The sequence below is a fragment of the Glandiceps talaboti genome, chromosome 9 (genome assembly GCF_964340395.1).
Source record: "Glandiceps talaboti chromosome 9, keGlaTala1.1, whole genome shotgun sequence".
NCBI classification, from domain to species: Eukaryota; Metazoa; Hemichordata; class Enteropneusta; family Spengelidae; genus Glandiceps; species Glandiceps talaboti.
In genome coordinates this window covers 25,288,708-25,316,450 of record NC_135557.1, presented here as the reverse complement: position 1 = coordinate 25,316,450, position 27,743 = coordinate 25,288,708, and the positions used below count along the sequence as shown (strand labels likewise).

The 27,743-nt window shown below is 34.2% G+C and overlaps 2 protein-coding genes across 2 annotated transcripts; both read right to left on the bottom strand.

The window, feature by feature from the left end:
• Nucleotides 1-3,260: 3,260 nt before the first annotated feature.
• LOC144440354 (Golgi-associated plant pathogenesis-related protein 1-like) lies at nucleotides 3,261-10,708 on the bottom strand. The gene is made up of 6 exons (XM_078129714.1): nucleotides 10,628-10,708; nucleotides 8,567-8,585; nucleotides 7,940-8,092; nucleotides 7,046-7,402; nucleotides 4,088-4,171; nucleotides 3,261-3,532 (listed from the first exon to the last, which is right to left on the bottom strand). The coding sequence occupies exons 1-6, from the start codon at nucleotides 10,673-10,675 to the stop codon at nucleotides 3,375-3,377; spliced, it is 819 nt and encodes a 272-aa protein (XP_077985840.1). The 5' UTR covers nucleotides 10,676-10,708; the 3' UTR covers nucleotides 3,261-3,374.
• A 14,025-nt stretch (nucleotides 10,709-24,733) lies between these two features.
• On the bottom strand, nucleotides 24,734-25,423 carry LOC144440029 (uncharacterized). Its single transcript, XM_078129258.1, has one exon. It carries the CDS (start codon nucleotides 25,421-25,423, stop codon nucleotides 24,734-24,736), a length of 690 nt encoding a protein of 229 aa, XP_077985384.1.
• Between the last annotated feature and the right edge of the window lie 2,320 nt (nucleotides 25,424-27,743).

Below are 27,743 nucleotides of genomic sequence, written 5' to 3'. Positions count from 1 at the left end.
GAATTATAGACATCATAGGAAGGAAAATGATTCGAATGTAAAGGGATACATTGTTCATATATATTTCCGAGACGAGACAACTTCACAATTTATGTGCCAATTAAAATGATAAAGTGAAATGACAAATGTGAATGACTTATGAGGCCAATTATAAATTAATAAGACATATATTGAAATTAACAAATATGTCTATTAATAATAGCCTTGAGGCCAATTAAGTTTCAATTTTAATTATAATCAGCACCAAATCCCATTTCAGTCGTTGTGTAAAATTGTTATTTTTGTAAATTATTTAAAGAGAAAGAAGCGGTTGCAGGCCTGGATGTTTGTAATTGCATTTACCTCCCAATCTTTATAAGGCTTAGTTGAAAACGTCGTATAAAGGTGGGTGATTCCAAATGAAATCGATTTGTTTTATATGTTGGTAAGTGTATGTGAAAATGTACTATGTCAGATCACTGGAAAGATCAAGGCTAATGAAAGGTTCACTGCAGCATATCAGAGTAAATGAAAACGGGATACATACATACAGATGAAAAGAATAACATTTAGTGATACTAGTGTAAAGAGTTCAAAATGCAAGTACAAATGTGGTAGGCGAGGACCCATCAGTGCCTGGGGACAACATCGGAGGACAAGTGTGATGAATGGATATTTTCATATTAACACTATACTGTAATGTTTTTTTATCTAGATTTTGAAGACTATGCAAGTATATACGCACTGATACGACTTAGATAACTCTGATCTGATATCAGAGACCTAAATAAGGCCTAAATCAGAAATGTACCTGTACATGGTGTATACCTGTATAGATTTTATGCAAGTAATTCAGCCTACAACTCAGTGTTTGTCACTTTAAACAACACTTGTATAATTTTAATATCACTTGGTGCCTTCGACCATCGATCGTATTCTGTAATTGTTGATAGATTTGATAGCATACTGTAGAACTAAAACGTGATTATTGGAAAGATGATAATGAAAGTATATGATATAACATCTTCCTTTAATAGTCGTCTGCAAAGCTCTATTACATAATATAACACATCGAAGTAATTTAACTAATGCCCCTAAAATAGAATGTTTGTGAAATTGTTAATAGGTGATTCTAAAATAAGACTATAGGTAGAGCAATATGAACACATTTAGCTAACCTAATTTCTTGGGAATACATGCACTGTGCTATACACATAAGAATATATATTTCGTCGAAAATCCTCTATCATGTAAAATAGGTATTATAACATTGAACAAAAAGTTATTAATTTCGTTCAATTGTCTGAAATGCAACCATATATAACAATGCATTTGTGGAAATAAACCGTTGATTGTGATATTGCCACTATGGTTCAAATGTGTATGGAGAAAACATTAGAAATGCATGTATTGCCTGTCAACGGAACTGAATGTAAAGCGCCCCCATCGATGTATATCACTTTCCACCAAGTTGTTAATTTCGCTCTGTTTATTTCATGGGAAGAGTTGACAAATGCGCACACGATAATTAATTTCGAACTGGGAATTTTAACCGTGCAAATGATTTCCAGAATGTAGGTTACGACGAAACCTATGCACACGTTTATTTGGCGATCGGAAACGAGATTGGTGTAGCCTTTTACCGAAGATACAGAGTTGTTTAACAAAAAAACACTGACAGAGGAGATTACAGAGGATCTCGTTGCATAGGAAAGTAGGAGATGTGGATATTGAAATCGTGAAGTCCATACTCCATACAACTGGTGGTGTGAAGTGTGTGCACTATAAGTGTAACGCTAAAACTGCGTAAGAGCACATTTGACAGTTTGGAGATATTCAAGATGGCCAACATATCTTCCTTTAAATCAACGGATTACATATTAAACTTGTATTTGGTGTAACTGTGATTCTAATGGTTATTCATATGTTTCAGGGTCAATAAACTAACTCCAACAATGCCCAAAGTCATACGTCAAAGATTACCGACAATATGATTAGCAGGTAATCCATTTTGAGATCATCATTGCTTTTAGCTAGCTGTGATCAAAAGTTTGGATTTCCTAACCAACATTTGTATGAGTCTATGACTAACACTTATACTCTCTCATTTCACACATCCTTGAGATCCCCATTTCATATAATGTTAGTTTTTATATAGTGCTTTCCCAGGCTGTCATCTAAGCACTTTACTTATTACCCCTCGCTCGGATCGACATCAGCAGAACGACCATTTATATTTCATCAACGCCCTGGGAGCATACAAGCCAACATTAATCAACGAAGCTCTCTTTTCACACATCTTTGAGACCCCCTGGCATTTATTGTACATCAAAGACAGCCGCCAATATGACCTTTGATATAGCCTTATCTACCCACCGTATAGTAGCTATCTTTGCGTTTTAACAGAAGATGCTGTCGTATCAAATTCTGGCTTCTTATAAATTGGGGTGGGTGGTGTGGTGTGGGGGTGGGGAGGAACAGTTATCATTGTATATAAATGTATGACGCCCACTATCTATGTATCGAGACAAGTCCCTTTCTTCTCGCAGCTATACCGCTCGGAATACATAAAGAGAGAGAGAGAGAGAGAGAGAGAGAGAGAGAGAGAGAGAGAGAGAGAGAGAGAGAGAGAGAGAGAGAGAGAGAGAGAGAGAGAGAGAGAGAGAGAGAGAGAGAGAGAGAGAGAGAGAGAGAGAGAGAGAGAGAGAGACGTATCTTAGTCAACATTACAAAGAAAAGTTTCTGTTGGAATCATATCAATGTATACTGCGGACGTAGGTGGCGTACCACTGATTCTGAAATGATTTCAGCAGGGCTTTCATCAAAACCTTTGATGTGATCAATGAAGCTAATACTATTATTCATCGAACGATTACAGGTATGTGTAATTCACTTTATTGGACTTCTTTGACTTCATTATATGACCAATGAGTAGTAAACATATATGTCAACAACAGTAGAAATGGATCGTTGCCAATATCGAGGTGTGATCAGGGTACCATTACACGTTAATGAGAAATAAATAGAAGGCAAGGCACGCGTGCGTTATAAGTAATAACTATCACTACACATACATACATACATACATACATACATACATACATACACACACACATACATACATGCATGCATGAATACACACATACATATATATACACACACATACACACATGCATGCCTGCATACACACACACACATATACATACATACATACATACATACATACATACATACATACATACATACATACATTAGTTTTGCTTTAATTTTGCTGTTCTCTTTATTAATATCGCATTCGAAATGTTATATCATTGCATTATGACAATTGAAGACTGTGAAAATTACAATCCCCAAAAAACAAAAATGTCATCTTTGTATACAACGTGTTATTGAAGTTATACCTTTTTGGGTACATTATCTTTGAAATCATTTATGTTGCCTGCTTGACGATACTGGCATACCACGATGAATTTGGGTCCCCATGATTTCTGAGTTGTAGCCACGCCACAACCTAATTCTGTGCTTTGTTTCCACACCACTTGAGTGAAATGCCCTAAAAGATAACATAAGATAGAAATAAGATATAAAAAGCCATGACTGTTTTATTTGCTGTTTTCCAATATATGACGCCGTTTTCTAAGTATATTATGGTGAAACATAGATAATATAATACAAGATGAAGCGTCAAAAAAAAAAAACGATGATGAAAATTTAATATACGATAGTAAATCAAAGATCAGTTGTATTCTATTGATATGACAAGTTTCAATAATATTAATATTCATACAGAGTGACATTTCGATCCATGTTATGTAAGAATTAAAATGTAATTGAGCAAGAAAAACTGTTTGCTGGCAAAGTCTCAGTCCTAAGGAAAGAGTGGGTCTATTTCATCCATAGACTCATGGCTATACAGATACGATAACACTAGTGTGAGAATATGCCATTGAATAGAAATCCTATAACAAGTTGATGTACGTGAGATCTGGTGGACATAAAGCAGAATAAGGATATAATAAGCTAATTTCTAGACAACTTGAAAGAAAATACTTTGTGAACACACTTTCAAGAATGAAGTGAAACTATTTTTAATTATTAAATTTCGTACCTGCAGATTTTCCGGGAGTTGCATGGTTTGTACTGTAATTCCAGTAAATAATTTCAGAGTACCAGTTTTGAACGGGTACCTCACCTACAGCATAGACATAGAAACGCAATTGTCAATACAAAGTTATGCAAAGTAGCACACACAATAATAACAATGCATGCAGTTCATATTCTAGTTATACAATAAATGTTATTTGTATTGAAAGTGGTCTTAAAATTACAGGTACTGGATATAGATATCCAATAGTTGATAACGACATTTTTCTAACATTACGTTACGTTACATGGAGTACTGTCGGCTGAATTATTAGACATTGGATATATGTTTCTTAAAGGTCCAAGTTATTGGACACACAGTTATTTATACTAGTACTGTAAAAGAGGATACATGGTAGGACAGATGTTGAAATGTGGTTGTTCAATCATGTACGCTGACAGAATTGCGCTGGATATCACATGTACAGTTAGAGAGGTATGTATAGAGGATATCACATGTACAGTTAGAAAGGTATATATAGAGGACATCACATGTACAGTTAGAGAGGTATATATAGAGGATATCACATGTACATTTAGAAAGGTATATATAGAGGATATCACATTTACAGTTAGAAAGGTATATATAGAGGATATCACATGTACAGTTAGAAAGGTATATATAGAGGATATCACATGTACAGTTAGAAAGGTATATATAGAGGATATCACATGTACAGTTAGAAAGGTATATATAGAGGACATCACATGTACAGTTAGAAAGGTATATATAGAGGACATCCCATGTACATTTAGAAAGGTATATATAGAGGATATCCCATGTACATTTAGAAAGGTATATATAGAGGACATCACATGTACAGTTAGAAAGGTATATATAGAGGACATCACATGTACATTTAGAAAGGTATATATAGAGGATATCTCATGTACATTTAGAAAGGTAGATATAGAGGACATCACATGTACAGTTAGAAAGGTATATATAGAGGAGATCACATGTACATTTAGAAAGGTATATATAGAGGACATCACATGTACATTTAGAAAGGTATATATAGAGGACATCACATGTACAGTTAGAAAGGTATATATAGAGGACATCACATGTACATTTAGAAAGGTATATATAGAGGATATCACATGTACAGTTAGAAAGGTATATATAGAGGACATCACATGTACAGTTAGAAAGGTATATATAGAGGACATCACATGTACAGTTAGAAAGGTATATATAGAGGACATCACATGTACATTTAGAAAGGTATATATAGAGGACATCACATGTACAGTTAGAAAGGTATATATAGAGGACGTCACATGTATAGTTAGAAAGGTATATATAGAGGACGTCACATGTACAGTTAGAAAGGTATATATAGAGGACATCCCATGTACATTTAGAAAGGTATATATAGAGGATATCCCATGTACATTTAGAAAGGTATATATAGAGGATATCCCATGTACATTTAGAAAGGTATATATAGAGGACATCACATGTACATTTAGAAAGGTATATATAGAGGAGATCACATGTACATTTAGAAAGGTATATATAGAGGACATCACATGTACATTTAGAAAGGTATATATAGAGGAGATCACATGTACATTTAGAAAGGTATATATAGAGGACATCACATGTACATTTAGAAAGGTATATATAGAGGATATCCCATGTACATTTAGAAAGGTATATATAGAGGACATCACATGTACATTTAGAAAGGTATATATAGAGGACATCACATGTACAGTTAGAAAGGTATATATAGAGGATATCCCATGTACATTTAGAAAGGTATATATAGAGGACATCACATGTACATTTAGAAAGGTATATATAGAGGACATCACATGTACAGTTAGAAAGGTATATATAGAGGACATCACATGTACATTTAGAAAGGTATATATAGAGGACATCACATGTACATTTAGAAAGGTATATATAGAGGATATCCCATGTACATTTAGAAAGGTATATATAGAGGACATCCCATGTACATTTAGAAAGGTATTATAGAGGACATCACATGTACAGTTAGAAAGGTATATATAGAGGATATCCCATGTACATTTAGAAAGGTATATATAGAGGATATCCCATGTACATTTAGAAAGGTATATATAGAGGACATCACATGTACAGTTAGAAAGGTATATATAGAGGACATCACATGTACATTTAGAAAGGTATATATAGAGGACATCACATGTACATTTAGAAAGGTATATATAGAGGACATCACATGTACAGTTAGAAAGGTATATATAGAGGAGATCACATGTACATTTAGAAAGGTATATATAGAGGACATCACATGTACAGTTAGAAAGGTATATAGAGGACATCACATGTACATTTAGAAAGGTATATATAGAGGATATCACATGTACAGTTAGAAAGGTATATATAGATGATATCCCATGTACAGTTAGAAAGGTATATATAGAGGATATCACATGTACAGTTAGAAAGGTATATATAGAGGACATCACATGTACATTTAGAAAGGTATATATAGAGGACATCACATGTACAGTTAGAAAGGTATATATAGAGGATATCACATGTACAGTTAGAAAGGTATATATAGAGGATATCACATGTACAGTTAGAAAAGTATATATAGAGGATATCACATGTACAGTTAGAAAGGTATATATAGAGGATATCACATGTACATTTAGAAAAGTATATATAGAGGATATCACATGTACAGTTAGAAAGGTATATATAGAGGATATCCCATGTACAGTTAGAAAGGTATATATAGAGGACCACTGTTAAATTGTAGACACAAACGAAGAGTGTTAACTGTAAGGCGCTTTTGTCACAGTATGTACACACGTTATATAAAACTATTATTTTTATTATTGATATTATTATTGCAATGCAAAGTTTTTTTTTATATTACGTAGTACAATTATTATATCAATATTTCATAATTACCGGTAAATTGATCATATTCTGTCCAAAGAGCACCATCGGAACCAGACCATAGGTTCTCTCCACGTTCTGGAGGATCTGAACCTCGGTTAGAGCTGTGGTCGAATGTGTCGGTTGCCGCCAAATGATCAGCCCATTGTTGCGCGAAATCGTTCAAGTCTGCTGCCAGGGTCATTTTCTGTGTTATTCCATGCTGACAACGGTAAAAGTTGTGGGAATTCAGGAGTTGTGTACGCAGATCATCGAGGCCGGAATTGCACTTAATCTTGCCGGTTGGGTTAATACAAGACCCCTGTCTCTTTGCAGATGAAGGACCCACAGTGCATTTCCCGCCACCACCGCCACCACCACCACCACCACCTACAGGTACCAATAAACATAGATGGGTTACACAATTTCCAATATTGTAACAACTTCTAATATATATATATATATATATATATATATATATATATATATATATATATATATATATATATATATATATATATATATATATATATATATATATATATATATATATATATATATTCATTAAGCAGTTTCATTGGTGAACATATACAATAAACAGTAAAGTGTTTTCTGGCCAAGACGTTTCGCTCAGGCTTTGCTGAGCTGCCTCAATAGGCCCAATCCATCTCATTCTAGTTATCGCTTATGTCGACTCACCTGATTATATATATATAAATGTATATTCACTTTGTTATAATGATGATTCCTTTGTGATGGTAAATATAGTTAAATAAATTAAATACTCAGATAAATGCTAGCTTTCAACTTTAAATCCTCAGATCTCCTTCAATTGTGTGAATTCGAAGTCGCTGTACATTCCCAAAGAAGGCACTAATACAATGTCGAAATCCAAAGGTTATAGAAAGATGAACATTGATTCTGTACCTGCTCCACCACAACCCTTCTCGTCACTTTTGTCAGGGCAGTTCTCGAAACCATCACAGACTTGATCTTCTTTCACACATAAAGACTGGTCATCGCAAACCAATGGAAAAGGATCTCTGCACAGTGAGCTGCTTGAGGACAATCCTATGACACCTGTATTGGACAAATAGACACTGATGTGATGACAACACCCTTGCAGAAAAACTCATTCACTGAACTGTCCGTTCTCTATTTAACACTACTTAATAAGTAATTTTATTCATTTTTTCTTAACTACATTCACTGTTCCAAAGATTGTGTGTTTTTATTTCATTTAAAACATCATTGCATTGTTTCAATTCTACAGAAAATAAAGATAGGACATGACAAAACAAATAATTCGTTTTAAGTGTGTTTGGAATGATTTTATTTTCATTGATATGTACTAGGTATTTGTAAAAACAAGGATTTTGAATGTAAAGTTTGATGTCACGTTAGTTTTCCAATATCAACACTATCGACAATGCATGTTTAACCCTTTAAGTTACATACGTTTTGAATAATCAGAAAAACAAAATCAAAATTGATACTGTTCTTACAAATCCTAAACTATATATCAATTCAATACCCATTATGTTTAATATTTACCTTTTGATTCGTGTGCAAGCTATATGTGGGATAAATATAAAGAAAAATAAGATAAGAATTATTCAGTATGAACGATTTGTAAAGCTATGACGTGGAATAATCCCGCTAAAGGACTTTAAATTAGCCATCCAGAAGTGGGGCTAAGATTATCGAAGAGTTAGAGTAGCTAATTCGGAAGCTAAATGAAATATTTTAACCTAGCAATGCCATTTTGCAGTTTTTTGGCAAACAATGAACAATGACTTGCCCTAGTCAACCCAGACGTATGATTATGAAAGAATATGAAGTTGGTAGAACAGAAGTTGCTACGGGAATGACTTAATCCCATTCGCTTACATATCGGTGCATCTTAAACGTCTACCAGTTATGTATATTTAATACTTGTTTATTTATCTTTGATTTAAAAAAACAAACAATTCCTCACAGACAGTGCACGACTACCTCGACACAATACCACATAATTACATGACGCAACTTTCATCAGGAGACAATTTCTACATTCCTAAAGTTAGTCTCTCTTTGAGCCAACACAATTTAAAGTTACGCCTGTGTGATGATAATCCTTTTTAGGATGTTTACACAATATAGAAGAAGAAGTAGAAGTAGAAACACAATTTAAAGTACGCAGCCACAAAACATTGGAACTCATTACCCGACCAACTGAAAAAGATAGGAACAAGATCTACCTTTAGATCCCAATCAAAGCAGTATTTACTAGATGAATAGTTTTGAAACATTGTTATATACCCTCGTTTGCCCCCTGTATATATTTTCAACAGGCATAATTATTTGTATTAAGTCATTGCAATTCATGTATAGGTTTTGTTTCTGTTTGGTTTTTGTCTTTATTTTGCTTTTTTATGTTATATATATATATATATATATATATATATATATATATATATATATATATATATATATATATATATATATATATATATATATATATATATATATATATAATTTTTTTACTGCATATGTTTTCCTTAGGCCACCCGATTAGTTTGAACAAATTATTTTTGTAGTCCAGCCAAAAGTCAGTTTTTATTTATTTTTCATTGGCGATATGTTTACTTAACTAATTCATTTTCCTCACTTGATATGTAAATTTGTTTTATTTTCGACCTCTGGTAAATAAATAAATAAAAGTGTTAGGGGCAATAATCATACGAGCTTGGAAAGCACTGTATAAAAAGTAACGTCATTAAAGTACATGTGTTACCACGATGAAAACTATATTGAAGGAATTTTAATTTGACAAACCAGTTTATTATGTGATCAAGTACAGTAACCGTGTAGTAGACAGATCGTAACACCACACTTGAATGAATGAATGAATGAATGAATGAATGAATGACATTATTTTCGATTTTCACCAGATAACAAAACAAAGTACACTTTCGAATGACTTACATATGATACAAAATGAAAACAAGAGGTAAATAATTATATTCTAATTGACATTTCAAAACTCACTATCTTTAACTGTATAACTGATTGAATGATACTTTCTCAAAACAAGATTTTACTTTAGCATAATCTGTAGTATTATTTAACTCCTTAGACAGAACTTGACAACATGTTTTGAATGTTTAGATGATTTTGTGGTTTTGAGTATAATTCAGTTTGATCTAGCAACACGTGTAGTATAAGAATCCAGTAACTTAATTCTACTTCCATGTCAGAACTGTAGTCTATCTCTTCAGTCAGTTTTTTTTGTTCTGTCTGTCTGTCTGTCTGTCTGTCTGTCTGTCTGTCTGTCTGTCTGTCTGTCTGTCTGTCTGTCTGTCTGTCTGTCTGTTTCATGTTATTGTTTGGTACAATGCCGTACAGTGCATTGCATTAATTTTGATGACAGTTTGAAATCATAACCAGAAAGATAACCAAAATAAGAAAGATTGTGAACAGTAAAAAGGTGTCAATGGTAAAAATGGAAACGGTCTCATTTGTGATATTCTGCCTCCATATTATAACACTATACAATCACACACTACACTACACTACACTTTCTTTTCTTTTTTTCTTACAAACGTACTTATAATAAAGCAACTTTTAACTCACCAAGACAGCCAGCACTATGACGTAGCTACAGTAAACCTGACTTGCCATCTCTGTTTTCTTCGTAGCCGTCAGACGATCTGACAAACACGTTCAATTTACCATTTTTAAACAGTTTTACATCATTGAATTCTGAATTTCAAAGCACGAAAGAATAGAAACAAAGGAGAGGAAGCGGTGTACCAGTATGTTTGTAAAATTTACTTAATATAAGGTATTGGAAAATGAAATGTTGCTGTCAATCACCAAACAAGTTGGGCTTTCAACCCATATTGTATTACGGAATCCATTTTGACAATATTGTCGTAGTCATTTCTTCGAGCATTTGTAAAAATTACCAACAATTTAGGAAATAGACAAAACAAAGTAAAATGTTTAATGCAGGTATGTACAACTCAGAACAAGAGAATTTACAGTACTATGGCTAATTGTTTCACACGGACAGTTTCATATGAATAAACAAATACATGCATTGGTCGGTGTCTTTCTAACGTTTCATTACGACTAAACAACAATAAGATTTTACAAAATGACAATTTTCAGCTCGGCAGTACTCTATTCTAAAGAATGTACACCCCGTTCTAATTGTGTCGCTTCTAATTTATCATAATGCAGTAGTAATACAAGTGTCGATAACATTTGCGGGTCTATTTATTTTTTACTCACAATTTACAAAAAACACCTCACTTGATAGAAATGGCAGCTGTGTAGTGTTGTGTTGTGTTGAAATACAGATACTTCTATTGCGAAGACCTAGGTGTGTTTTTAAAATGTCTAAAATGTCACAAGAAAAACGGATACTCATGGGGGTATACTAGATATGTTGTTGTTTTTTCTATACCCATCACTATAAAAAAACACGGGTATAGAAAAAAAAACATATCTAGTATACCCCCATGAGTATCCGTTTATTTGCTGGTTTGTTTAATTATTTTATTTGTCCCTATACTTGTCGTTCATTTGCTTGTTCATTTGTCATTTGTTTGATAGTTTATTTATTTATTTGTTTGTTTTGTTTTGTTTTGTTTGTCACACGGTTCCTGGGTCCCTGTGGTATTCGTAGCTTTTGGGCATGTACCTTGTCCTGCGGCATTTGAAATGGGAGACCTTTCGTGACTGAGTGTAGGCTCATCAGCAACACTTTGATCGGATGATTTTTGTTTAACTGAAAAAATATTTCAAAATAGATTGTTTCGACTCGACCTCCTGGGACATAAACTCGGCTAATGACCGTCGGTCATTTTTGTATTTGGCATGCCACAACTTCGTTGCGCTTTCCTGTACATCGGCCCGGGATTTGCCCTGTTGTTTTTTGATATTTAACTCCCAAACTTGTTTGTTAGTTTCTGAAAGTCGTTCGAAGGGCATTTATAAATGTCCATTGTGTGAGGAGAACATATATGGACCAGAACATTGTACGAACTCACCAAATGTACCTCACCGTCCAAACCATTCGTGTCTTGAGGCGACGTCAACTGAAGTGTGCGTACGCACACTCTGGATACCCACCTCGTTCCCAGATACCTATTTTGCAGCAAATTTGAAAGCTGAACCGCGTAACGCTGATAAATCGGACCGACTGTACGCAGTATTATAGGTTAAAGCAGCCTTGAAATCGTACTAAATTTGCCAAGTATGACGTTAAATCGTTTTTGACGGTTAAGAAATTAATTTGGCCAACCCCCCACCCCCAAACTAAAGCAATTAAGTTTTTTTTTTGTAAACATCGATCTTTTGACGTCGCCCCTAAATGAACCTTTGTTTATATCACGATCAAAAGTATGTATATATTGTATTTTTCTTATCCCAATTATAATAAATTATGCTGATCAGAAGACTCTAACTGAGTTAATGATTATGATTCTTGAAAACATCACTTTTATGTCCATCGTGCATTTACAAAATACCTATTAGGCAGACCATAAATGTTGTGGTGCAATCAGAATGACATTTGAAAAACAGAGGTAGTCGACGGAATGACTGCACGATTAATAGTTTGGCACGATGTGAAATTCCAAAATATCTATCCTGTTCCATTGTGTCATTGACTCATTAAAATATTACGCACAATTTTGTCGACTGCAAACCACTCACTCATTTCATGGAATAGTTAGTCTCTTACACGATTCAGTGTACATCTCACTTACTGTCGGGAATCAGTCCCTGAAATGGATCTCATTATATCCATTTAATCAAGACACATTTTCTTTCTGATACTATATGTTCTCATTCGCTTTGTAATGATAACCTTTCCCTGTCATATCCTCCTTTCACATACTCTCTCCCTTTTTAATGCTACCATTTTCCTTTTCAAATTTCGTTCTGTCTCTTCATCCGCAATTTTGTTATTTCTACAACAAAGAATGGCCAACTAGTTACCTGCTGATATGATATAATAGCCAGAACTAACACCAAATTCATAATATTAGTGTTCTAAGTACAATTCTACCAACGACTGTCAATACCACATTTCCATCGTTATCCAGGGAATCTTGTTATCTCGCTTACTCTCCTCTGGGTATATGTACAAATGACAAAGCAAAAAGGTATAATATTGAGCGAATTGCACCCAACTGAGACGATGTATAACTCGGCTAAGGGGCATCGTAATGAATGTCTAAGGGCCTCTGAAGTTTTAGTTGATTTTTATGGCCGTATCCTACCACTAGTTAATGGATTCTCCCGTTCAAATGTCGACACACAGCTGTCAACAAAGAGATACCTAAACAATAGTTTTCACCTCTAAACATCCAATCTCTTGTCTTAAGACAAAATATCTTGATACTACTTTCCAACGTCTCTCTTCCAGTTCCAACTTTTTAATTTGCTCAAGTAAAGACCAGGAGCACTTATATTACATGGATCTGGAGAATCTTGCTGCTAGTAGGTAGTTTTAGCACAACTTGAGACAGGCTAAGAGACACAGTTGATAGAAGATAGTTGCGTGTAAGTAACTGATACATATCTGACTGCTTTCAACTAGAGTGGTGTTTCGATGACTCATATTTGAAGTCGCATTCGTGTCTATACTATCAGTGGAAATGTATGTATGTATGTATGTATGTATGTATGTATGTAATGTGTGTATTTTTTATCAATCAATTGTGGTCTATCTATTCCGTATTCCATAGATACAATATACCAATAATACAGTCAAGCAGTATTGATAAGGCAATTTAACTGTTACATGACACTATTAACTTCTTTACGTAGTTTCATGGCATGAAATAAGAATACTGCGAGACGTTGTAGTGTATCTACATTGTTAGATGAAAGTAAATCGGCAAGTACTGTACAGACGGAGGATCAAAGTAAAATCTAGAAATATATTTTTCCCTATAGTGATTGAAAAGTGAACATACTAATAAAAAATGATATTCATCTCCGACTTCATTTGAATCGCACAATAAACATAATCTCTGGTTTCTTTCAATGCCGTGTTTTCTGTCTGTCTCTATGCGCAGGAAATGTGACGAACAGCGAAACCTAGCAAGCATTTGCCTATGACTAGAAATGTTGATTGACCGTAAGTATCTTTCCAGCTCCAAAGAAAATTTGTACTCACGATACAAAGACAACTTATCAAAGAAACACACTTCACTATACCATTGGGAAAACAAAACCTTCCTGAATTTCTCGACAAATATAAACAAAAACATATCAACATTTCTCACTGTTTGAGATTCCCCAAACTCATGTAGATTACAAGTAAATAAAAGATTCTTTATGTCATTTACCCAAGTTTTCCTGGCTCTTTCCCCGGATTCTTCAATAATGTATAACATATTGTAGCATTTCTTCGGATATCTATATGATGGCATGTTCAAAATTTTAGCCCAATATTTCATACAACGCTTGGCAGTATACAAGAAAACTGGGTACCGACTGCATTCGCCTAATACTGTTACATTTGGTGCATTAGCTTAAACTCCTAGAAATGTACGACAGGCTAGGTATTGAATTCTCTCAATGCATTTATGCCTCTGAAATCCCCATACCTCTGACCCATATGTCTGTATCGGTAAAATCTTAGTATCAAAGATTTTGAAAAAACTGCAAAAGGTAAGATTCCTGTCTTTCTTGTAGCCCCAGCTACAGAAAAGAAAGCTTTCCTTGCTTGTTGGGCCAAAGTTTTTGTTGCAGTTGACCATCATAAACGACATGAAAAAACAATCCCCAAGTACTTGTAATAATACAATAATATGAAACTACTTCTGTATCAACATGTTTTCCTTCGAAAAACCATTTCTCTGTTTTCGATAGTCTACCACCCGCTTTGAATACAACCACTTTCGTTTTTGTTCAATTTACAGAAAGTTTCCACAACTTACAATGTGAACTCAAGTTATCAAACAAACATTGCAAACCAATAATTGAGTCGGAAATAAGTGCAATATCATCTGCAAATAATAAACAGAAAATTTCCACCAAATCCGGGAAGAGTTGTATACCACGTTTACCACAAGTATGAAGTTTGGTCGATAATTCATTAATGAAAAAATAAAAACAGAAACGGACTTAGCATGCATCCTTGTCGAACCCCTATTGGGCAATCAAAGTAATCAGTGAGTTTGTCCTTGGTACGCACACATGATTTGACATCCTCGTAAATAGCATGGAGTATATTAAACATTTTACCCCGTACACCACCCTTTAGAATGACATACCGCAATCGTTTACGTTCAACCGTGTCGAAAGCCTTGGAAAAGTCGACGAAAGCACAGTAGAACTTGCCTCGCTTTCTGGAGAGGTATTTTTGTATGACTGATTGTAAAATAAATATGTTATCAACTGTTGAATATCCTCGTCTAAAACCTGCTTGTCCCTCATCTATCTTTCCAAGAGCTTCCGACCAGAACATGAGACGATTATTCAGAATTGACGTGAAAAGCTTGCTAAAAATACTAAGCAGAGCTATACCACGAAAGTTGTCTGGAGAATCAGTTGGACCCTTTTTATGAAGAGGGGCAATAATTGCTTTAGACCAGTTCTTTGGGATGGTTCCTGTATCGAATAATTTATTGAAGAGGGCATTTAAGTAGGGAACAAACATATATTGAGTAGATATCAAAAATTCACCTAGAATACCATCAGGTCCAGCTGATTTTCCTGGTTTCAACTTGCGTATAGCTTCCAAAATTTCTTCGTTTGAAATAGGACTGTTTAATATGTTCTAATCAATATCTAGGTTAACTGAATAATTATCTGAAGAATCTAACATCTCGCTCAATTCGTCAGACGTAGCAAAATCATCCTGACTTGAAAGATCATGGGAAAATAATTGACTAAAATATGCAAACCATTCTTCAGAACTAATTGTATAATTTGAGATTGGATTTACAGAAGTCAATTGTTTCAAAGTCCACCAAAATGATTTGGAATCGGGAAGGCTCGTTTCTAGTGATGATTTAACCGAATCAAAATAACTACGCTTTTTATCACGGAAAATGTTTTTGAAATGCCGTTTCGCTTCTTTGTATTCATGAAGTAACGTGATATCATTTTGGCGTCGAAAACGTTTCAATATATCATACTTATGTTCTTTCAATCTTTCACATTCGTTGTCGTACCAATTGCAAGGAGGTTGTTTATGTCGACGAGTGTTCGTACATATACGTTTGATCATACCACAATGCGCAGCAGATGACATAAACGTGTCTCTTAACTCATCACAGAAACTACTGGGATCTGCACCTGGATCTTCAATAATACTATTTAAATTAGTCGTGGTACTTGGTACTTAAAGTGTTCTGAAAAAGAGAGCGACTTCTCACTGGACCAAACACATTTGACAACGTTACAACTGCCTTTCTTTGCCCTTTGACTTGCTAGACAGTTTGATCCGATACTGAAAGACATTGGAAAATGGTCTGATTCTGTTCTTAACACGATAGAAAAGGAATTTATTTGAGCAAAAAGTGGAGACGAAACGAAAGTATGTATGTATGTATGTATAGACTCTGTTTTCAGGGGTTCCGTACGTGCCAACCTTATTTTGTGTTTCCCTTGGATCTGCACTCTGCATTGGCTGGACAAACATGAGAAAAAAGAAGACCGAGGAAGGGTATTTAACTTGAATCAAACTCACAAGAAAACAATTTTTTTTCTTGGCCTTAAAATAGGTTTACAGTGAGCGCGAAGTTCACAAACAGGTGAAATATTTATCATTGTTTCAATTTCGTCAAATATGGACTTATCGTTTTCAAATTTCACACACTAATGCGCAGATGAATAAAGAGAAATCGTCTTTTTTTAGATTTTCGATTAGAAGTTTAGGAAGTATTATATTGACCTCTAACCGTCTCCTTTTTATCATGTTCTTTTCCGATTTCTCTCGAGAACAAACTACTGCTGTTTGTTGCAAGGCTTGTACATAATCATTTATCTAGCTCTGTATCTCAGGATATAAATACACTCTCACATACTTATCAAGTGTAATAATCTATACTTTATACCCAAATCATGTGTGTGGTCAAAATATGGAAAATAGACCAAGCCTCGCCGCGCCTAGCCTACGAAGAAAATTTCGCGACAATGTATCAATAACGGTGACCTATACATTGACCTCTATATAATTAGTGTACAGTGAGGGCGCGCCACTCAACAAAATCTTGACAATTTTCCCGTAGGGGATCACGAAAGCCGAGTGAAGTCGAGGATGGCAAGCTTTCGTGTGCTGAGAATAGGAGGCGTGGCGGGCATTTCAACAACATTTTTGACCACTAACTTTCATAAGAACTTGACGAATCACAGATATAGAGCTAAATTTCTTGCATAAAACATGAAATTCCTTACGGAAGGCATTCAGTTTAAATCTGGGGTAATAAAAATAATACTCTACAATTCTGTATGATATATGATCTGAACAGATGCAAGTTCAAAAAACGTTTATATCTTTGTTATTTTTCGCTATGTATGCATCACAAACAAGGTGAAAACACCGAGCATTGTAATCTTACTTAGAGGAAGACAACATGATTATCAATTGACATAATGAATCTAGTAAAAAGTCACTTTAAATAATCATGTACTGATGTCATTTTGAAATCTATCTCCACACCGACAGTATGCAAACACATTCTAGAATTAGTACTAGTCTGAACGGGTATAGCCACGTTTGCAATGACAACACTCTAGTCACACGCTCACAAAATTACCAAGACAGTGCAGATTTGAGTTGTAAAGATACAGTCACTAACCCTAGAGAATTGAAGTTGCTTTGCCTGAAAAGATTGCGTTTCGATTCTAGTGTAGAAATATGGATATTACAGTAACATGGTCCTCTTGAAAATTGTCCTCAAGGTGAGCTCACTATGCATTGAAAAGAAATACTGTCCAATGTCTACAAGCAAGTAAATACATGTACGTACGTACTACGTGATTTCGTTTGTGTTTCAATGTGCATAATTATTGATGATAGACGTCGACGCTACATTATGCAGCTGGCCACGAAAAACGGTGCTTAGTATCATTGGCATATATGATGATATTTCTGAAAATCTTATACAAAAAACTTGAAATACTGAAATTATGCGTTAGCTTCAACATGGAATACCCACAACGTCTAACGGAAACTAGTAGGTAATTAATGGTAACAATTCCTTGATCAAAGCAAGGTCTTGATGCCATTCTTCCAATTGTACGAAATACGCTGACTAAAAGTCGCTGAATTGGTCGTCTCATGGTTTTTAGAATGTTAACACATGCACATGATTTGCAACAATTTGGCAACAGTTCACACACGTACGTATTACCATTCCGATACCTGTATATTCGCTATCTCTTGGAAATACTGTACATGCATAAGTAGTACACTTTTTATGACATGTATCGAACAAAGTGTTGGTAAAAATACTAAGACCACACATTCATCAAACAAGTGATTTTATTGATATTTTCTTCATTTTGATGAATATTTTCACAATACACAACTAAATTTGTTCTACATATTATATCTGCTGAGAATCTTACGATATGAGCGTACACTTCAAACTCCTTAACCCTTGTTGTTACAGATTGCACAATAAAACGTTAACCTTACACACACACACACACACGCACACACAGGCACACACAGACACACACATATACACACACAATATATTATATATATTTTAGTAATACTAAAACAACTATTTTTATACAACCTTACATACTACGTTTGCAAGTAACTATTCAATTTGATCAGCTTTGTCTAATAATTGCAGTACGAGTTACTCGAACTTAGGATTGTTATAGTTTTTGGTCAAATTACATAATTATGTCTATCATATACTATTTAAATATAATATACTATTTTTGATTAAAAAATACATAATTGTCACTTCTGAAACAGAAATCCTATTCTAAGCGCAAGGGTAACAATTCGTGCTTATAAAGTCACAGTAGAATATGTAAGCTATCCAATCTTACACTTCTAAACCTGTACTATTATCATTAATATTAAACCTATAGTTGATATGAACCGGTAAGTCTGAAAGTATATATGCTTACCTGTAATTACACTAGTACAAAACTTATAAGTTACAACGATAAAGGGCTTTATCAACAGACGCTGGTACAATGTTTTTCACATCTAAAATACCTCATCATTATGTTGCATGTTTCCTTCTATTCATGAAATCAATGTTAGTTTTAGTTTCATAATGCTAATACAAATACGATCCACAGGCGAGTACATGTATTTGTAGTTCGCGGAATCATGCAATGTATGTATTGAATTCTATGACATGCTTTGATCAGTCATCTTATCCCGTCGGCAGTTGCCGATTTAAACACCAGCATTTCAAAATCATTAACAAGGGACAAAGCTCCCATCTTTTGCAGTTTAGATTTTTAGTCAATTCTGGACGGTTAATACGGTCCTCCATTTTTATACAACTGTAGCGTCTTTGTCTTTTAATGCAACATTAATATTGTTTTATTTACATGGTTGTTCTTGTAACCACCTGTCTGTTGTTTTTATATGTATCGCCCAGTGCCAAAGGCAAATTTCCATGTTTCAGTGGACAATAAAGTATATTTTATTTTATACTATCTTCAACCTATTGCAGGTTCTTGTTCGTACTGATGATCAGAATGACTGTTATTAGAAGTACATCATAATGTGCCAAAGTATAGATTTTCAAATCAGTTACAGTAGTTTCTAATTCTCTCATGACATTCAGTAGTTTCTAATTCTCTCATGACATTCAATAGTTTCTAATTCTCTGACATTCGTTTACTAATGACAGAATTAAAGTACAAGGGAGACACAAAACGCAAAAATCGAAATATCTGGTTCTTGGCAATTTAATGTTCCACAGTTCTTGTTACAATGAAAGAGGTCTAATTCTGGAATTGTTTATAGACATATTAGTATTACCTGATATTGTTTGGATATGAAAACCTGTTGGACAAGATCTGCCACTCTCTTCAAGAACTACTTGGTTACTACCGGTATTTTGTGTCGCGGTTCCTGCGAAAACGTTTTGTCGGTTGGTAGGTAGAACACCATCGTACTCATTGCTGAGTTGTCGGGGTGTAGTGGCGTTAGCATTTATTCCCGTCGATTGTCGTACACGTTTACCGAATATCAGCTCTCCAGCGAAAAGTTTCTTGTAGGCGGTTAAGATTCTTCTGTCACCAATGCCGTACAGAATAGGGTTTACAGCACCGGCAATATGTACACATGGATACATCAAAAGCCTTATGTCATTAACGGAAACGTCCAAAGCCCTGGCTACAGTAATCAAAACAATGAATGGTAAATAACCAAGAAGAATAAGCCCGAAAACTGCCAGTAAAATCTTCAAAACACGGAGTTCTTGAGCTGATCGAATTTTCTTGCCGTTGCTAACAGAATTGGTAGGCTGGTTCGTCATACTGGCCTGGACGCGTTGCCGGCTCTTTCGGACAAATCGAAATATTAGAATATAGCAGATCACTACGACCACGCAAGGAGCGAAGCAACCGGTGACCAGCAGTGCGATTATCGGAGGGCCAGTACTTGCTTGACGACAACGAAACAATGCTGGTTGGTAAACTGCATTTTCCATGTAGGTATGACCGAGAAACAAGACTGGATAGCACCAGGAAAAGAGAAGGGAGAAGGCCACCGATATCTTGTTGGTTATTCGTCTGTACGCCTGTGTATGGACGATGTAAAAGTACCTGTTAAGAGCTATACATGTAGTCAGCCATATAGACGTAATCGTTAACGTTGCGTGCAACATACCATGAATCTTACAAAATACCAAAGACATATTCCAGCTCCGTCGAAAGAAAGTTATTATTGAAATGGTCGAGACTGTCGCTGAAGCTATGACGTCTGTGAAACTAAGGTTGACAAGGTAGATATTACGAAATGTACGGAGATGTTTTGTTAACAGCACGACGGCAATAAAGGTAACATTACCAATGAAAGCAATCACCGTCAACAGAAATTCGACAGCGCCGGTAACATTAGTAATCCAAACTGCAGGTAATATCACAGCATCTTTTACTGTAACTGTTTGTGTAGTAGTGGTGTTATTCATTTTCCCAGTAAACTGTTATGCCTTCGACGGAGAAATTGGCTATGACTTCTACGAAGAAAATATAACTAGTAAATCTCAGTTTGAGAAAAAATGGTATTTTCGCACAGCTTACTCCCACTGATCACGTGACATTGATTAACTTGACATAATATATGTATCAAACACTGCCCTCAACTAAGTAAACTTAACTCAAAATACATATCTAGTATCTGGAGATTTAATAGTTAGGTCAAAGGATTAGTGTTGTAACTAAAGATATAATAGAATTTAAGGTCACGTGACGATAGAAGGATATTATTACATATAATAAACGAATAAATCATTAATAATACAGAAACAGTTTTGACTTACTGATTAGTTAAAAAATCATGCTTAGTTTTGAAATATTTATTAATTTTAAAGGTTGACACAATGTGCTTTAGGACGAAGTTTCATGGAAATCAAGATGTTTTTCTTTTTAAATTGCTCCAAACTTTGCCACGTGTAAGCTTGCTTCATGGCATATAAATATAATGCAAACAGTCTAAGGTACCGTGTTCAAGGAAATCAACATTTTGTTACTTTTCCACGGAGTTCATACAGCTTCTAGTGGCTATATTGTATCTACATCGGCTTACTTTTGTTAAAATGTTTTAGCTCTATTTTATTTCAACAAAATATCAACTTTCAGTACCTGTGATTGAAGGGCGCCATTTTATTATTAAGTATAAGTATGCCCTAATGTGCATTCTTACTTTACTCCTAGACATACAAGTACGCAGAAACCAGAAATACTCGAATAGTCAAAAATCACTGTGTAATCTTAAGTCAGTAATTTACAGAGCGTCCTTCGCTCTCTCCTGTCAGTGGATCTCAATGAAATGTGTAGTTCGATTGGTAAAGGTATCGTTCTCTCTACCTTAAGAATCTGATATGTGATTTTGTCAAAGGAATTATTTACCCTAAGGACATGAGGAAACGTTTGAACCCCTTGTTGTTAACCTTCAGTAAATGTGTTAGGATAGGGGAACGAAACTTTGTAAGGAAGGTACATGTTGATTGAGAAGGACAGCCTGTGGCTATTAAGACACACTGTTAGTAGGTAGTAATTGAGAAAAGTATCACTCCTATTACCTGAACCATCTAATATACGTGATTGTAAAGGATTATTTTGCCAGAAAGTATGATAAAAAATTGAAACGTTGTTAATTTTTAGCGAATATGTTATCATCGAGGAATGTCATATTTTATCACGTGTTTGCTTTACATGATTGCCGATGGGGTAACGTAAATTTCACGACAAATGGTCAACATACTGCAATGTATTGTTGTTCTTTTTATACCGATGCGAAGGTGATGAAATAAATTAATAAAATAAATTACATTACATTTTACATTACATTACATTACATTACATTACATTACATTACATTACATTAGGTATAGTATATCAAATGACGTTATATATTATATATTATATTATATTTTATTTTGTTAGATATTATATTATATTATATTATATTATAATATATTATATTATCACATATTATCACATATCACATTTCACATATTATATTATCACAGATTATCACATATTATCACATATTATCACATATCATATTTGACTCACACATGAAAATTTAAGTACACAACGGATGTATTGAAGGTTATATAAATTTTGTAGGAAATATGTAGACGTATTATTAATATAGATGAGAATATTGTATGCATATCCTTGTACATATTTTATGTCCCATCCATACATTTACAATTGCATACATATTTATTTATTTATACAAGTACTGATTAGAATAATTTATCAGAGAAATGTACTCCGACGGTGTTTATCTAAAAAGTACAAAACAGAAGAGATACTTGAAACATGTATATATATATATATATATATATATATATATATATATATATATATATATATATATATATATATATATATATATATATATATGTATATATATGTATATATATATATATATATATATATATATATATATATATATATATATATATATATCACATCACTGTAGTCGTAGTTGTCACTCAATATATATATAGGGCTATCAAAAGCTTTGTAAACACTACCGGACTTGACACATGGCAAAGACAGCTGGCGCTTTGTTGTGCAGTACTAACCGGGTGTGAAGAACATAGAAGAGGAAGAAGAAGAATTATATACATATATATTATACATACATACATACATACATACATACATACATACATACATACATACATACATACATACCGATGCCTGTATATTTGCGATCTCTTGGAAACATTGTACATGCATGCTAAGCAGTACACTTTTTATGACATGTATCGAACAAAGTGTTGATAAAAATACTAAGACCACACATATATCAATCAAGTGATTTTATTGATATTTTCTTCATTTTGATTATATATGCAACTAAATTTGTTCTACATATCATATCTGCTGATAATCTTACGAAATGAACGTACACTTCAAACTCCTTAACCCTTGTTGTTACAGATTGTATAATAAAACGTTAACCTTACACGCACATACGCATACACAGACACAGTCACACACTATAGTATATATATTTTAGTAATTTTGGTCATTTTATATAATTATATATTACATCATATGTTATTTAAATATAATATTTTTGATTACAATATACATAATTCTCACTTCTGAGTCAGAAATCCTATTCTAAAAGCAAGGGTAACAATTCGTGTTTATAAAGTCACAGTAGAATATGTAAGCTATCCAATCTTACACTTCTAAACATGTGCTGCTATCCTTAAACCTATAGTTGATATGAACCGGTAGGTCTGAAATTATATATGCTTACCTGTAATTACACTTGTACAAAACTTATAAGTTACAACGATAAAGGGCTTTATCAACAGACGTTGGTACAATATTTCTCACATCTAAAATGCCCCATCATTATGTTGCATGTTTCCTTCTATTCATCAAATACACTTGTATTTAAATGCCCACAAAATCAATGTTAGTTTTAGTTTCACAATGCTAATACAAATACGAGCCACAGGCGAGTATTTGTAGTTCGCGGAATCATGCGATGTATTTATTGAATTGCTTTGATCAGTCATCTTCAACCTATTGCAGGTTCCTGTTCGTAATGATGATCAGAATGACTGTTAGTAGAAGTACATCATAATGTGCCAAAGTATAGATTTCCAAATCAGTTACAGTAGTTTCTAATTCTCTCATGACATTCAGTAGTTTCTAATTCTCTCATGACATTCAGTAGTTTCTAATTCCCTCATGACATTCAGTAGTTTCTAATTCTCTCATGACATTCAGTGGTTTCTAATTCTCTCATGACATTCAGTAGTTTCTAATTCTCTCATGACATTCAGTAGTTTCTAATTCTCTCATGACATTCAGTGGTTTCTGATTCTCTCATGACATTCAGTAGTTTCTAATTCTCTCATGACATTCAGTAGTTTCTAATTCTCTCATGACATTCAGTAGTTTCTAATTCTCTAATTAAAGTATAAGGGAGACACAAAACGCAAAAATCGAAATATCTGGTTCTTGTCAATTTAATGTTCCATAGTTCTTGTTACACTGAAAGAGGTTGAATTCTGAAATTGTTTATAGACATACACTATCTGATATTGTTTGGATATGAAAACCTGTTGCACAAGATCTGCCACTCTCTTCAAGAACTACTTGGGTACTACCGGTATTTTGTGTCGAGGTTCCTGCAAAAACGTTTTGTCGGTTGATAGGTAGAACACCATTGTACGCATTGCTGAGTTGTCTGGGGGTAGTAGCGTTAGCATTTATTCCCGTCGATTGTCGTACACGTTTACCGAATATCAGCTGTCCAGAAAAAAGTTTCCTGTAGGCGGTTAAGATTCTTCTATCACCAACGCCGTACAGAATAGGGTTTACAGCACCGGCAATATGTACACATGGATACATCAAAATCATTGTATCATTAACGGAAACGTCCAAAGCCCTGGCTACAGTAATCAAAACAATGAATGGTAAATAACCAAGAAGAATAAGCCCGAAAACTGCCAGTAAAATCTTCAAAACACGGAGTTCTTGAGCTGATCGAATTTTCTTGCCGTTGCTAACAGAATTGGTAGGCTGGTTCGTCATACTGGCCTGGACGCGATGCCGGCTCTTTCGGACAAATCGAAATATTAGAATATAGCAGATCACTACGACCACGCAAGGAGCGAAGGCACCGGTGACAATCAGTGCGATTACCGGAGGTCCAGTACTTGCTTTACGACAACGAAACAATGCCGGTTGGTAAACTGCATTTTCCATGTAGGTATGACCGAGAAACAAGACTGGATAGCACCAGGAAAAGAGAAGGGAGAAGGCCACCGATATCTTGTTGGTTATTCGTCTGTACGCCTGTGTATGGACGATGTAAAAGTACCTGTTAAGAGCTATACATGTAGTCAGCCATATAGAGGTAACCGTTAACGTTGCGTGCAACATACCATGAATCTTACAAAATACCAAAGACATATTCCAACTCCGTCGAAAGAAAGTTATTATTGAAATGGTCGAGACTGTCGCTGAAGCTATGACGTCTGTGAAACTAAGGTTGACAAGGTAGATATTACGAAATGTACGGAGTTGTTTTTTTAACAGCACGACGGCAATAAAGGTAACATTGCCAATGAAAGCAATCACCGTCAACAGAATCTCGACAGCGCCGGTAACATTAGTAAGCCAAACTGTTGGTAATATCACATCATCTTTTACTGTAACTGTTTGTGTAGTAGTGGTGTTATTCATTTTCCCAGTAAACTGTTATGCCTTCGACGGAGAAATTGGCTATGACTTCTACGAAGAAAATATAACTAGTAAATCTCAGTTTGAGGAAAAAATGGTATTTTCGCACAGCTTTGCATTGTATATTAACCTTTCTGATTGGTCAACTTTATGTGATCCTTAAATCTTTTACTCCCACTGATCACGTGACATTGATTAACTTGACATAATATATGTATCAAACACTGCCCTCAACTAAGTAAACTTAACTCAAAATACATATCTAGTATCTGGAGATTTAATAGTTAGGTCAAAGGATTAGTGTTGTAACTAAAGATATAATAGAATTTAAGGTCACGTGACGATAGAAGGATATTATTACATATAATAAACGAATAAATCATTAATAATACAGGAACAGTTTTAACTTACTGATTAGTTAAAAAATCATGCTTAGTTTTGAAATATTTATTAATTTTAAAGGTTGACACAATGTGCTTTAGGACGAAGTTTCATGGAAATCAAGATGTTTTTCTTTTTAAATCGCTCCAAACTTTGCCACGTGTAAGCTTGCTTCATGGCATATAAATATAATGCAAACAGTCTAAGGTACCGTGTTCAAGGAAATCAACATTTTGTTACTTTTCCACGGAGTTCATACAGCTTCTAGTGGCTATATTGTATCTACATCAGCTTACTTTTGTTAAAATGTTTGCCTCTATTTTATTTCAACAAAATATCAAGTTTCAGTACCTGTGATTGAAGGGCGCCATTTTATTATTAAGTATAAGTATGCCCTAATGTGCATTCTTACTTTACTCCTAGACATACAAGTACGCAGAAACCAGAAATACTCGAATAGTCAAAAATCCCTGTGTAATCTTAAGTCAGTAATTTACAGAGCGTCCTTCGCTCTCTCCTGTCAGTGGATCTCAATGAAATGTGTAGTTCGATTGGTAAAGGTATCGTTCTCTCTACCTTAAGAATCTGATATGTGATTTTGTCAAAGGAATCATTTACCCTAAGGACATGAGGAAACGTTTGAACCCCTTGTTGTTAACCTTCAGTAAATGTGTTATGATAGGGGAACGAAACTTTGTAAGGAAGGTACATGTTGATTGAGAAGGACGGCCTGTGGCTATTAAGACACACTGTTAGTAGGTAGTAATTGAGAAAATTATCACTCCTATTACCTGAACCATCTAATATACGTGATTGTAAAGGATTATTTTGCCAGAAAGTATGATAAAAAAATTGAAACGTTGATTTTTAGCGAATATGTTATCATCGAGGAATGACATATTTTATCACGTGTTTGCTTCACATGATTGCCGATGGGGTAACGTAAATTTCACGACAAATGGTCAACATACTGCATTGTATTGTTGTTCTTTTTATACCGATGCGAAGGTGATGAAATAAATTAATAAAATAAATGACATTACATTAGGTATATAATATTATATTACGTTATAGTATATCAAATGACGTTATATATTATATTATATTATATTTTATTTTGTTAGATAATAGTAGATACTATATTATATTATATCATATTATCACATATTATCACAGATTATCACATATTATTACATATTATCATATATTATCACATATATTTGACTTACACATGGAAATTTAAGTACACAACGGATTTATTGAAGTTCATAGAAATTTTGTAGGAAATATGTAGACGTATTATTAACATAGATGAGAATATTGTATGCATATCCTTGTCCATATTTCATGTCCCATGCATACATTTACATTTGCATACACATTTATTTATACAAACACGTTACAAATTACTGATTAGAATAATTTATCAGAGAAATGTACTCCGAAGGTGTTTATCTAAAAA

Coding starts and splice junctions, on each gene's coding strand:
- LOC144440354 (XM_078129714.1), bottom strand. CDS start 10,675: ATGGCAAGTCAGGTTTACTGTAGCTACGTCATAGTGCTGGCTGTCTTG. Junction 4,172..7,045: donor AGAATATGATCAATTTACCG/GTAATTATGAAA, acceptor TCTATGCTGTAG/GTGAGGTACCCGTTCAAAAC. Junction 3,533..4,087: donor AACTCCCGGAAAATCTGCAG/GTACGAAATTTA, acceptor GTTATCTTTTAG/GGCATTTCACTCAAGTGGTG.
- LOC144440029 (XM_078129258.1), bottom strand. CDS start 25,423: ATGGAAAATGCAGTTTACCAACCGGCATTGTTTCGTTGTCGTAAAGCA.